Consider the following 14,310-nt stretch of genomic DNA (forward strand, 5'->3'; position numbering starts at 1 on the left):
TCTATATAATTAGTAATTAGATACCTAGTAAGTATATTATACTGAGTAGGTACATAAAAGAAAAAAAGTATGTCTTCGACCTAACTCATGATATAGTAGCTAGACACCTAATTAATATAATTTGTAAATGTAGATATTTAATTTCATTAGACGAATTATAAATGATAATAGTCATTGTTTATTGTTAGGCACTACTTCACCAAATATTCTTAGGTACATAATTTACACTCTACCTACACGTCGTTATTGCAGTGGCGTTGATATTATGCGCGAGGCATTGCGCTTAATTTAAATGAAAGGATAAAGTAGTTATTTGCATGGGTATAAATTTACATTTGTATACATAATTGCAGTCAACGATGAGTATTAATGGCAATTAAAAATTAAAGCAAGTACACACCTGACAATTATAAATCGTACCTACATATCATTATACATATAAGTATATATTATACCTATTAGCCGACACGTTAATTTCCCTATGCACATGTGATAAGTCAACAAATGGCCGAGCATTCGGACAATCAAAAAAATGTGATTATTTGATTATATGGTTACGAATTACGATTATCGTCGACGTCTAATTTATTACAGTTGCACGCGGCAATATAAATACGTCTAAATGTATGAATTACAACCTCACCCCTTTCCATTTCTATCATCACACCGACAAAACTCAAAACAATCGCCGACTGTAATAGTTAAACAAATAACGAAATTAACTCCCAGGTGTACCGCGATCGTTTTATTTTATTGACAGCCAATTCTTGCAGACTTATAATCGGTTTATCTACCACATCATAATAAATATTTTATAATAAAACGTGTACTGAGACAGTACGCGTATATAGGTATATCTATACAATTATATAATATCCTGGAAATGAAATTCATAACAACAATTACTGCAATCATCCTACCGCTGTTCCTGCTATTTGCGATCAAGCCGATCAATGGTTCGTATATATATATAAATATATATAAATTACCTACCGTTAGGAATAAACTAGGAATTGAATTTGTGCAATCAATACTATAAGCATTTGCTCAAAATTATTAAATACATGATAAACTTCTATGTCAATATTTATTTCTCCCTATAAATAAATCGTCATCAACATAGTTTTTATTATATTTTCTTTTTTTTTTTTTTGTAATAATAAAATATTATACGTTAATAATATAATATGTTCCTATCTATATTGTGTATTGTTATTTATCTATTTTTTTTTTTTTTTAATGCCATTGTAAAATCCTTTTCGACGTTTAGCTCGAATTTTGAGATCCATTTGGCAAAGTTTAACCAATAGTAAGCCAGTTGAAAATGACATCGCTCCGGTCATTGAACAAGACGTCGAGGTTGTAAGTGAAAACATCGGTCAGCCTGAAGATTTAGACGATCGATCAATGTTTGCTGTCGATGGCACCAGTTTAGATTTTGTCTATTGGAATTCGTATGTAACATTTTGTTTAGGATTATTTATATATCATATTAAAATTAATTAAATTTATACTGTTCTGTTAGCCAAAAATTGTTATCATTTTTTTTCATCTAAATCAATTTGTAAAAAATTAATCATTGTGCTTTGCAGTTTCACTGAAACCACTGGCTAATGGCTATTGTTCCAATTTTTATTTTATTTGATGTTTGTATGTAAAACATTTAAAATATAATTTAATTATGTTATTTATATTTTGTTTATTTTAGAGACCTTGGAAATAATAAATCAATAATAATTGAATTTGGCAATGAAAAACAAATGATTAATTACTGGATTAGGGGTGAACCTTTAATAGTTATAACACATGGATGGCGTGGATCAGATGAAGACGACAAAGGAGTGTTTGCTATAAAAACCGGTAATTAAAAATAAAACAATTTACCTTTGATGATATGATCTATAGACTTATTAACATATGATCCTAGACTCAATTAGGTAAATAATAATTTAAAAATAGAAATATTATATTTTGATTATTTAAAAGAAGTTTAAAGCTCAGGACATTGCATCAAATTTATTTACTCGGATTTCTGGTTAAAATTAATGTCGTTATAATACACGAGTGTTCAAACACTGGAATAAAAATGTTTATATTATTTCAAGTCAATAAATATTAAAATAATAAAATTTATTTTAGATTATTATAATTAAAAAATGTTTATTTATAGATATAGTTTAATTACGGTGTACTTCCTTTTCAAATTTAAACAAATATTTAATTTTAAACGTCTTATCTTATAACTAAACAAAATAAAATCGCAGCGTTAACAAATATTTAGATAAAAGATAAATAGAATTAAAAAGAACATTTAGGTTTATAGATTTTAGGTGTTCAGTTTTTTATAGGTTTTACAGATTCTAATTAATTCGGATGCAAACTGTTAGGTATAGTAATCTGCAGACTATACAGCATACAACAACGAAAAAGTTGTAAAATATTACTAAATATTATGAAACATTATTTTGAAAGCAAAACAATTTTAATTATTTTGATTTTTAATTACCTATTCAGCATATGTGGATATTGGAGGATTCAATGTTATCACTGCAGATTGGAATCGGGTGGCGAAAAATCTACTGTACCCAATGCCGGCCTATTTAACCGCTCAGGTGGGTTCCATAATCGCCAAATTATTGGAAAATTTTGTTAATCTTGCGGTGATTGACCCGTCTGATATTCATGTTATTGGCCATAGTCTTGGTGCACACGTGTCTGGAGCATGTGGTGCTGCATTCAGCCTTGGGAAAATTGGCAGAATTACAGGTATAGACGTCTTAATGTTAAATAATCTTAATAATTCGCTATGATTATAATTAAGGCTAAGACAGCATTATATACAATTATTTTTTGACTAATTATACATTTACATGGGAGGATAAACTTCAAAAGATGCATAATCATTCAAATTGTATAATAACATACAATAAAATATAATAATTAAATTCATAATATTATTCTATCTATACACAGTTTAATTTTAAAATTTTTTTGACTTTTTTGTGTTATTTATAGACCACTGAAATTATCGATTTTTATGAGAACTTTTTTTTGAAGTGTCGATAAAAAAATGTTGGATGACAAAAAAATTTTGAAAATTTAAGACAAGGTTCTTTATAAGTTGTTCTTATTGTAGCTAAAAAAAAATTAAAATAATTTATAATTTTCTATAAACGTTTATAGTTCAAATATTTACGAAATCTATCGAAAACGCGAAAATTTGTAAGTAATTTTGAAATTGAAAAATCATAAAATTTTTTGTGTTTATAACTAAGGATTAAAAATACTACACTATGTTTTCCCTTAGTTTTCCTTCAAGTAGCTATAGTAAAAACTCATAGATTCATTAAAGGAAAAATTTTAAGTGCGTTTGAATTTTAAATTTTTACGAAATAGCGTAACGATAACGATTTATCCTCAAACGATTTTAAACATTTGTTAATATTCAAAAAGTATAAATCGTAAATACTTGAAAATTTTACCAGTTATTTAAATTGGCATTTTCTTTACATGATTTAATTTTCAAAATATTTTGACTTTTTTTGAGCTATTTATAGACAATTGAAATTTTCAATTTTTCTGAAAATTTTTTTTTGAAGTGTCGATAAAAAATTTTTGGCCCAATCAAAGTACTTGAAAATTTAATACAAAGTTCCTCATGAGTTATTCTTATAGTGATCAAAAAATTTTAAGAATACATAGGCACAATTTTTTTTATTAGCATTTAAAGTTCAAATATTGACAAAAATTCGTCAAAACCATGAATATTTGCAAATTATTTTATAGGTATAATTCATAAAAATTTTTGTATAAGTAGCTAAGAGTTGAAAATTTAATACAAGATTTTCCATAAATTTAGCTTGCAATAATTATAAAAGAATTAAATTTTGGTGTATTCAAGCGTTTAAAACATAAACCACGGAAATTTAAAAATTTTTAATTTTCACATTGATGGTACCACAGATTATAATATATTTAATAATCCTACAGTAAAATAATAAAATGTATATACCTATGTCCTATATGTATTATACGATATGATTATTGTGGTTACGAACTAGATATATTATATTGTTCTGTGATATTATGGTATTTCTTTTTGTGTTATAAGATATCTATAATCATTCTTTTGGTATATCAGGTATGTCTATGATAATATATTAAGGTATTATGAATTATGACAACTACATGCAATGTTTTTGGAAAAATTGATTAACCATGACTTTTGCAAATGCGTCCTAATTGAAAAATAAAATATTTGTTTTAAAATAGAATATATGACAATATTTAAATATAATTTATCCTAGACTGACAAATCATCTCCGTTCAGAATCGTTTTTCGTATACAATGATACCTATCATTGCATTCAAATTTAATCTACCCTAGTCCAAGGTTCACCCCACCCCCTAATATACAACAGAGCGGTATCCACTTGCCCGCTTTTTTCTTTTATGATTGAAAATGTTTTTCCTAATGATTTATTAACAGTAAATACGTCGTAAAAAATTACTTAGATTAAGCAGACTAACATGCAACACATATTTTTGAAATGTTGTAAAATTGTCATGAAACGAATCCTTGTTGCACTTGACTTTTCCGTTTTACTATTGTTAAATATACATATTGCATTTGTATATGTAATCGATGGTATTACACATAGACCTATTAACACGTAATAATCATTAAAATAAAAATGAATATTTTGCCATTCACGAGTTAAAATAACAATTACATAATATACTTTTAACGTACTATTTGTATCTAGTATATGATATATTTCAATTACTATTTCTCTCTATTATATTTTTCCCATTTAATTTTTATTCTTCTGTAAAATTCAGGTCTAGACCCAGCTGGTCCTGGATTTGAGTACGTGTCATTGCGTTCAGACCAATTAGACAGTACTGATGCAACATTTGTGGACGTGATCCATACGGCAACGGGGACAGCTGGATACTCAAAACCCTTAGGACATGCCGATTTTTACCCAAACGAGGGGAAGCCCCCTCAACCGGGATGTTTAGAATCATACATGCCAAGCGCTTTTGTAAGCCTCAGTAAGTTCATATAATGACGGAGTGATGAATTTTTCATGCAGATTATAGAAAATAAACTTTTTTTGTTCAAAGTAAATAATTAAAAGCCAAGTACCCATTTTAAAATTTTGTAACAAAAATGATTTTATCTGGTAGATAGTTTAGACGAGTATCTCATCATAGATCATAATTTATAACATATAGGTAATAATAATAATAATAATAATAATAATAATTAAATGTGTGCTGAATAATTTACAGTCGGCTGCAGTCATTCAAGATCGCATCAATTTTACACAGATTCCATTTACCATAGATACTCGTTTATAGCTACACAATGTCCTACATGGGACGAGTATACGAGTGGCGAATGTAAAAATAATACTAAAAGTCCTATGGGACATGACGCAGATCCAAAGTAAGAATACGGCTAATTGAGCTCAATTTAAAACTGATTAATTTAAGTATACGAACTCGTACGATGATCACGAGTATTATTTTGCTATGGAAAATAAGAAATATTAAATAAGTTGCCTATATAATACTCCTTAAAATCGAGCGGAACGAAATAATTATTTTAAATAAAAACTATCGTAAATTGTTTACTTAAGTTCTCAACTAGACCAACTGGTAATATTGTGGAAATTTTTAATAATATAAAAATGTATATGAGTGTTAAAATGGGTTGAACAATATTTGTATACACAGAAAATATGTTTGAAATAAAACATAACTATGGGAATAGTAATGCATCATATATTATAATTTTTTGCAGGATTATATTCGTTTTTAAAATCTTAATTTTTGTGCTTATATATATATATATATTTATATTCTTTAAATTTTAAGTTATAATTCAAAGACTAACTTCTTTTTTATTTTTTCACTTCTAATCTGTGTACCGGTGTACCTATCATATTTTCAATATTTTAACCCAATACTCGTACAACAGTATACGAAATTAATATTAGTCAAGTCTGAAATATTGATTTAAAAAAATACGCGAAAGAAGTTAAATCAATAATTTAAGAGTTATAAAATGAACAATTGTTTAAATACAGTGCAAACTATAAACATTCATATTTTGTTCTAAGTACACAAATGTGTTTTCAAGTGTTTTGTACGGATTTTAGTTATTAGGTCAGTAAATTTAATTTATTGAAAAAATAAAAAACATTATTTCTAGGAAACAAAAATTTAACAAATCAAAGGTATACCCATGAATTACCTTCAAAAAATGTACTCGATTCTTTTGTGTATATATAGGGTCGTCGAAGTATTATCACTTCATTTTTTTTAGTATCTTAATGCAGTTAATGCAGTTAATTGTATTTAAAATTAAATAAGTACATTATGCTTACATTAAAAAAAATAAAACAATTAAATGATGACTACAGGATACCACGCGTATATTATATTACGGCAGCATTAGGTGCACATACATTACATTACATTGGGGGGACAAATAATTATTGATAATTATATGTAAATATATTATACTAATAATAAGACAAGCTATTAAAAATGTGTAATGTTGCACGAAATAATTATATACACATACTATATATGGCAAGGGAGTCGGAAGAAAGTCCGGTTTGATTTTTTTCGGAAAAAAATGTCTTGATTTATCAATAAATATGAATATAATTTACCTATGCTGAGTGTTTCATATTCCATCTTCGATTCAAAATTAATTGTTCTATCTTTATTACCTAATAAAATAACTGCGAGAGTGGATAATAATTTTATTGAATTTCTTATGCGCTGTATCAGAACATCAATTTTATATAATATGATTTATTGGGTATTTCATATTCTATCTTATAATACAGATTAATTGTGCCATCTTTTTTTCTTACCTTTTAATGCACATTATTTTTCTATCTAACTTATCTTCTATTATTTAGATTATTAGTCTGATTAGTGATTTTTAGACGATTAATCTATTATTGTAGATTGTATAACAACAAATTAAACCGGGCTTTTATTCTGTTTAATAATTTTCTGGTCGGACTTTTTTTCCGGGTTTCTCTATGGCATATATATTTCCATCTATGATTAATATATATACACACCAGAGGTCGGCAATAGGCAGCCCACGAGCCAAATTCGGCTCATGCAGGGAAAATAATTGGATCGCAAAAAATATTTTTTTAATGATGGATGCTGGTTTACTGCATGCAATATATGCTTAGTATATGATGTATTTGAAAATTACGATGGTGTTTATCGTTAATCGCTGTTTACAATAATATAGTATTACGATAGCATAACAATTATAAACTAATATCTGAGTTTTTACTGGCCCTCGAAATTTTTTTTTCAAATTTTCTGGACTACCATATAGAATTTAAATGCCGACCCCTTGCTATACGTATAGTATGAATTTACACATACGATTTAACTATTTAGAAAATAAACATTTCATTCATAATTTTTTTTTTTTGTCGATTTTTTTCCAGAGCAAGTGGAATTTTTTATCTGGAGACCAATGGTGTTGCCCCTTATGGAATGTCGAAAGTCACACCGCGAAAAACATAAACTATATACTTATACTCTCACATATGGTTCTTTTTTATATTTATGTACAGTTTGTTTAGTATTGTATCATTGTAATTTTAACTATTATTTTTATTCTTATGATATTTTTAAGTATAAGATTATTATGTCGAGGTAATAAACAGTTTTTAAATATTTATGTATACACTCAATTATATAACTATTTAATATTTATAATATTATATTTATCATATTTATAAAAGATAAAATATATTCTAAATTCAAATTTTATATTATAAATTGCAATTGTTAAAAAATAATTACTTTTTTATAGTTAAACATTTCATTGTACTAGCATATGCACAAAATCTGTCTAAACTTACAATTAATTAAGTACATCGTGTTTAATGATGTTTGATTTTTATAATAAAAGTATATATATATATATATATATAGGTACAAAACATTTAAAACATTTAATTGGTTTCATTTCAGATGGCTTATTTTAACAACTTTTAATAAATTATATGAAAAAAAAAAATGGATCAGCCTCTAATTCAATAATTAATGTCAAGATTTAAATATCTAAAAAGAGCTCTAAAAAATATGAAAAACGAATTTATTACTGGATCTGCAATGTGCACGACTAAAAGAAAAAATATGTAAAAGTCATAAACATCCTAATAATAGTTCTTAGTCATAACGTACTAAGATACTATATAAGACTATATGGAGTGTTTATTAAGTAAGCGGGAGAAAATGAACTTAAATTCAGTCTGTAACTTAACAGAAATCATACCTATTTCAGAAAATAAGACTTAGTTGACAAGTCCGATTATTTGCTATCTGAAAAAACTTTTTATTAAAACATGCTACAGTTTTGAGTTTTGCAAGTGTTTTTTTTTTAAATATTTAAATTAAAATAAAAAAAAAAAAATACAAGATATTTAACATGTCAAGTTTTATTTTGTAGTTTAAAAGTAGGTTGGTATATTTTAAATTAGTAAATGATGACATGTATAGTAGGTATTTAAAATAGGTATTGCAGTTTCATAATCAAATCAATTACATTTTTTTTAATATTATCGTTATGATTGTTTAATATGGATAAACTTCATTGATTTTTTACAAGAAAATTAGGACCGTTGCACGCGGATGCGTTTATTCTAGTATTTATTTGTAGGTATATCGCGCATTTTGAATTATCTACATAGGCGCATAGTAGATAATATATTGTTTAAATAAATTGATCGTTTCACATGGACGCGTTTCTTCAATCTATACGTCACGAAATCGTACGTGGTTGCGATTATATCGTATTGGCAAGTATTTTCGAGAACATCGTCAATTATTATCATTCGCTAAATACCTATGTAGGTACCTAATTGTGTGCTCATGATATTTTCAACGATTAATGAAGCAGTTAGGTATGTGGCTAAATAATCAAAACCTATGTTTTTTTTTTTTTTTAATATGTTTATATGCCGGTAAAAGTCGTGTAAATTGTAGATACTTAAAAATAATGACATTCGTGTAAAATCAGAAAATATTAAAAATTCTAACAACATGAGTACTTAATGTATATTATTTCATTTAAGAGATATCAATCTTCCTATCAAAAATAAATGACTACCTATTTTATAAATTTATCAAATCTGCATTTATTTTTATAAACCAAGAACTTCTATAAAATGCGATTTTTTCTATACAATTATACCTAACTATTTGTTACAGATGAATAGGTTAATGATTAATAAATGTTTAACAATGACAATTTATTATTGTTCATCATAATTTACGTCGTTCACTTTTAGTCGTCTTGTATCTGTGTTCACTACCAACTCTTACGCATAGGCATAATACCTATAGTAAATTTTATATTCAGAAGAATTATTCATTTTACTGTGTTATTTTTAATATTAGAGTGAATTGACTGATCTTCAAATTTAAGGGTAATAATATTTTCCGGAGTCCTTCATAAATTTTTATTTTGATATTTTAATTTTATTACAAATAACAAAATATAAGCAACGCATACGGCATACCTACCTATTAAAATAATTAAAACCGACCAAGCAAGACGAGGCTAGAAATTTTAATTGGTTGGTAACAATGGTTACAGTGTCTTCACTCTCCGTCGATACTTGATTTGTGTTAACATTAATGTGTGCACTGTGCGTTTGTACGTTTGTAGTACTTGTCTTATTCGTCGCCCGTCTTCGTTTGGTAGTTTGTACTTAAATCTGTAATTTCGAAGCGTTTAGTGTTTACTGTGTGACGGTGCGTATGTCCGCCTGTACATTAATATTTAATATCATAAATTTTCATCATTAATCTTCTTACTTCAAAGTCCACTTGGGCTGTGGCACTTTCCAGTATCCTAGTTTTACGTATTCAAGTATGTGTTCAATCGTTTTAATTCTTTGATTTATACATTGTCGAAAATTCTTACACGAGTCGATACTCTTTGTTAGTCAGTAAACTATCTTTCAGAAGTCGCATTAGTACATTTTCCGTTTGAATAAAGCCATGTCGTTCGTTCAAGTGTCTGACACAAATGACAATGAAAAAGAAGTGGTGGACTTGCCGTTGGAAAAAGATGGCACCCTCTTGTTGTCTACACTTCATGCACAATATCCGGATGCTTGCGGCTTGAAGTATGTAGCTCCGGATAATGGTCGAACACGAGCTCTTCGGCTTGCCGATGATAAGCTGCATCCACCTTCTGATGATGGGTGGGGCGACATTGTATACTTTTGTTCGTTTAACAAGGGTACGTTTACTTTATTTTTAAAATTAAAAGTACATCATATAATATAATTGTATAATTGATTAATTTAATTTGAGATAATACCTGTGTATGAGAATATTGGGAAAAGGTTTCAGTCAATCGGGATTGGCTTTTAAACACACTGAAACATCTTTTCATACTTAAAATAGTTTCTATTACTGGTTCATTCCATATTATTATGGTGAAGTTATGTGATGAAAACTCAACAAGTGTTGGAACTAGCTATTCATTCTCATTTACATGATCTTAAGCTTGTACTGATATACATTTTTGGAATTTATTGTTTTCATTGAATTCAAATGAAATCTAAGCGTTTGACTTCTATGTAAGAATGAAAAGCTTACTGGACTTGTCCAAATATTTATCTAAGCGTATATATTTATCAGCTATATGGTTGATTTTTAAAGAATTATCTATTTAAATTATTTGCATAATATTTCTTAAATAAGTGATGTTTTTAAAGAATCAATGTGAAATTATATGTAACCATTTTATAATGTTGAGGAATGATAATGATATGTGTGTTCAGATAATGGACAGAAAAGGAAATTGAACGAAGAATTTGAAAGTGATGTTGAGCGAGCATCCAAGGAACCCAAGTCTGAGGCAACATCAACAGCTTGGAAGAATCGTGATTTACTTGTGCTCGGTTTACCATGGAAAACGACTGATGAGGACTTAGAAAGTTACTTTAGTAAATACGGTGAACTGCGCATGGCACAAGTTAGTTAAATAAAAATAACAAAGAAAAAAGGGTTTGTAAATTAGGAAATGTATGAATGTGATATAAAGCTAGTTCTTTATATTTGGTTTGTGAAAATACTTTTTTTAGTGTTTGATTTTAATCTTCCAGTTTATCAATTATGTTTTTTTTTAATAAATCATATTATTTTAATCATATAATTTAATTTAGATTAAAAAGACAACTGACGGTAGATCCAGAGGTTTTGGATTCATACGGTTTAAAGAACAAGAATCTCAAGTGCGATCAATGTTAGATTCTCATGTGATAAATGGAAGGCGATGTGAGATAAAAATACCTAACATTAAGGTACTTATAATGTATTGTTAACTATAAATATTTGTTATATACAGTTTTAAACTTTTTATAACTTGAATTAAGTGTTCTAATTTCATATATCTGTAAAATATATGAGCTCAAATTGGTAAAGATAAGGTGTTAAATATTCCTTTATTATTTATACATAACATATACTCTATTTATTAATTTTTGTTTTCAATTTGTTTGACTTATTTTATATTTATTTTTAATTTTAATATTTATGTAATCTAAAGGTAGCATAGGTTAAAAGCAGTAGTTGCCAATACATTTTAATATTACTCTTAGCAGTTTGTGTATTTTTAATTTAATTATTTACAATTGAAACATTTTTTCTATGTACTAAAAATTAATATTTTTATAACTTTATAGGCATAATAAAATATGACAAAGGTCTATTTAATAAAGTTTGCTATTAGGCATACAATAACATCTCAATTTCCGATAAATTATAAACTACTTTATTTTACTTAATGTCTTTAAAAAAAAATTGAAATAATGAATAGGTAAATCTTTGAATAATCTTCGTATACAAAATACATTAAAATTATCTTATTGTTTTTTGATAAATAACTGTTCAATTCAATATTATGTAATAAAAGATAAAAATATAATAAAGAATTTAAAAACTAAAAGTATTTGGCTTCACAGTTGTTGATATTATATTTAATGTATTTACTACTTCGCTGTACAATTTAATAATTAAAGAAACACGTAGTTTATTCATAATCAAAAAATGTACCCATGCTTATCAATTTTTATAATTTAATTATAAAATAATTATCATTTAATATGTATATAATCATATCAGCTTCATTTTTATAATTTTTTCTTTTCTACTAACCTAACCTATGCTCGCATTTATTTTCTCTGTGTTACTGAACATAACATACTAAATAATATGTTTAGAATTTTCATTTTTACTTTGTTATTTTTAATATTTTAATTATTAAGCATATAATGAGCATATCACAATTTATGAAATTAAAAATTTATTAATTTCAAATTATTTATTAATTAATGATCATTTATCCAACTAAATTGTTATTTTATTCTTGTTTTCTAATGAGCTAGTTTATTTTAATTATTGATATTCTATTAAAAATATGTTATGTGTACATTTTAGCTCTAATTTTTAAATATTTTTGTTTCAAGTAGACATTATTATGTATTATGTATTAAAAATTAATCAAAAGCAATTCCAGTTTAACAAAAATAGAAACATAATGTTATTTTAAATAATTTTACAGTCTAGAAATGCAACTAATAGCACTTTTAAGCAAACTTAATTTAACTTTAATTTACTATATTTTTATGATCAAATTTTGTTTAATTGTGTGGTAGTAAATATAATAAGTAACATATTTTATATTTCCATATCAATATAATTGATTGAACATAATAATAACTTTTATTACGAATGAAATTAAAATGTATGATGTATCTACATATATATATTATAGTTTAGCTCACCATTTAATGTTATACTTGAAGTAAATATTTTTAAAATTTTATATCTTATGATTTACCTTATGATTATTTTCTTTAATATCTAGAGGGTATTTCATGTATGCATGTTCATAAATTTTTTTTTCTGATATGAAATTATAACTTTTTATGTTTTATTTTTTTATACTTTGTTAATATAATCAAATTGATTTTAGGATGCATTTATAAATGAAGCGCCAAAGAAAATATTTGTAGGTCAACTGACTGAAAATATAACTCAAGAAGATTTAGAAGACTATTTTAAACAATTTGGAGATATTGTTGAAGTCTTTGTTCCTCGTCCATTTAAGGGCATTGCCTTTGTATCATTTACCAAACCTGATGCTGCACTCACTGCTCTTGACCAGGATCATACCATTAAAGATATTCGTCTCAGTGTTTCTGTTGCTATGCCTAAAGATAAGGACCAAAGGTCACGTGGTGGGCGTAGTAGTGGTGGCGGAGGCGGAAGTGGTGGACACCCCTATGGTGGTCGTATGAGAGGAAATCGAGATTCCTACAATAGTCGTGATCACTATTATGATAATGGTGGTTGGGACGATTATGACCGTGGTAGTTATTCAGACCGTTATAGAAATAGTCGATATGATAGAAAACCATACGATAGTGGCAGATCTTACAACTCAGGGCAAGTATGGAGAAAAAATGATTATTCTGATTCATCATCTGTATCTCAATCTAAAGATGTGGGTGGTCAATTTGATCCAAATTTAGTAGCTGCTGTAGTGGAAAAGACGGTGCGAGGAGTAATTGGAAACATGGGCAAATATGAATAATTTACCTAATTCTATCTCATCTTATTGGGTATATGTATTTTGACTTATAATTGACTTATAATTGTAATAAAATTTAAACTAAACTGAGTACTTATTTTCCTTTTTGTATTGTCAGAATCACTTAACAAATGTATCATTTGTTAAACAATATTTGTGATAATCAAAATTTTTAATACAAAAAAAAAAAAAAAAACAAGATGTACACATTAGTAATCATCTTAAGTTTTAGTATATATATTAATATGTAAAATTTAAGTTTTTTCCCTCGAAATATTTTAAGTATTTTATTATTTTGTTATTATTATATATATTTTTTTCAAATAGTGATTTTTTTTTAACTAGTATAATGTCGTTAATTGTTCTCTTCAAGTGTACATCTTATATTATATTCAACATTTCATTTTTACATTAGTGTTGTTTTTGCTTAAACACTGATATAATTTAATTTGATATGTTTTTTTGTCAATACATTTCTATAATAAGTGATAATAAATTAAAAACGGCATTAAACTGAACATTGTTTGATAAATAACTCATAAATAATAATTTTAATTAAAATTTATTACTTTATAATAAAACGCTAAAGTAATGTTATATACATCTATTGATTTTTTAATATTAAAAGAAAATTTATTGAT

The 14,310-nt window shown here is 26.4% G+C and overlaps 2 protein-coding genes across 3 annotated transcripts; both read left to right on the plus strand.

The window, feature by feature from the left end:
- Positions 1-631: 631 nt before the first annotated feature.
- Positions 632-7,645, plus strand: LOC112595007 (lipase member H-B-like). The gene is made up of 7 exons (XM_025340072.1): positions 632-956; positions 1,271-1,454; positions 1,709-1,860; positions 2,515-2,766; positions 4,843-5,058; positions 5,299-5,455; positions 7,500-7,645. Exons 1-7 carry the CDS (start codon positions 884-886, stop codon positions 7,576-7,578), a joined length of 1,113 nt encoding a protein of 370 aa, XP_025195857.1. The 5' UTR covers positions 632-883; the 3' UTR covers positions 7,579-7,645.
- A 2,091-nt stretch (positions 7,646-9,736) lies between these two features.
- LOC112594965 (TAR DNA-binding protein 43-like) lies at positions 9,737-13,762 on the plus strand. 2 transcript variants are annotated; one of them, XM_025340011.1, is made up of 5 exons: positions 9,737-9,934; positions 10,011-10,309; positions 10,857-11,050; positions 11,241-11,378; positions 13,052-13,762. In XM_025340011.1, exons 2-5 carry the CDS (start codon positions 10,066-10,068, stop codon positions 13,670-13,672), a joined length of 1,197 nt encoding a protein of 398 aa, XP_025195796.1. In that variant the 5' UTR covers positions 9,737-9,934; positions 10,011-10,065; the 3' UTR covers positions 13,673-13,762. The 2 variants fall into 2 exon arrangements, with proteins under 2 accessions (XP_025195796.1, XP_025195797.1); XM_025340012.1 differs by having other exon boundaries at positions 10,030-10,309.
- The last annotated feature ends 548 nt before the right edge of the window (positions 13,763-14,310 follow it).

The sequence above is a fragment of the Melanaphis sacchari genome, unplaced genomic scaffold, assembly GCF_002803265.2.
Source record: "Melanaphis sacchari strain LSU unplaced genomic scaffold, SCAv2.0 Contig24_pilon_pilon, whole genome shotgun sequence".
NCBI classification, from domain to species: domain Eukaryota; kingdom Metazoa; phylum Arthropoda; class Insecta; order Hemiptera; family Aphididae; genus Melanaphis; species Melanaphis sacchari.

Excerpts from the sequence above, each read along its gene's own strand:
- LOC112595007 (XM_025340072.1), top strand. The coding sequence starts at position 884 with ATGAAATTCATAACAACAATTACTGCAATCATCCTACCGCTGTTCCTG. Across the intron at positions 1,861-2,514 it reads AGTGTTTGCTATAAAAACCG|CATATGTGGATATTGGAGGA; the intron begins GTAATTAAAAAT and ends TTACCTATTCAG. Across the intron at positions 5,059-5,298 it reads AAGCGCTTTTGTAAGCCTCA|TCGGCTGCAGTCATTCAAGA; the intron begins GTAAGTTCATAT and ends AATAATTTACAG.
- LOC112594965 (XM_025340011.1), top strand. The coding sequence starts at position 10,066 with ATGTCGTTCGTTCAAGTGTCTGACACAAATGACAATGAAAAAGAAGTG. Across the intron at positions 10,310-10,856 it reads CTTTTGTTCGTTTAACAAGG|ATAATGGACAGAAAAGGAAA; the intron begins GTACGTTTACTT and ends ATGTGTGTTCAG. Across the intron at positions 11,051-11,240 it reads GTGAACTGCGCATGGCACAA|ATTAAAAAGACAACTGACGG; the intron begins GTTAGTTAAATA and ends AATTTAATTTAG.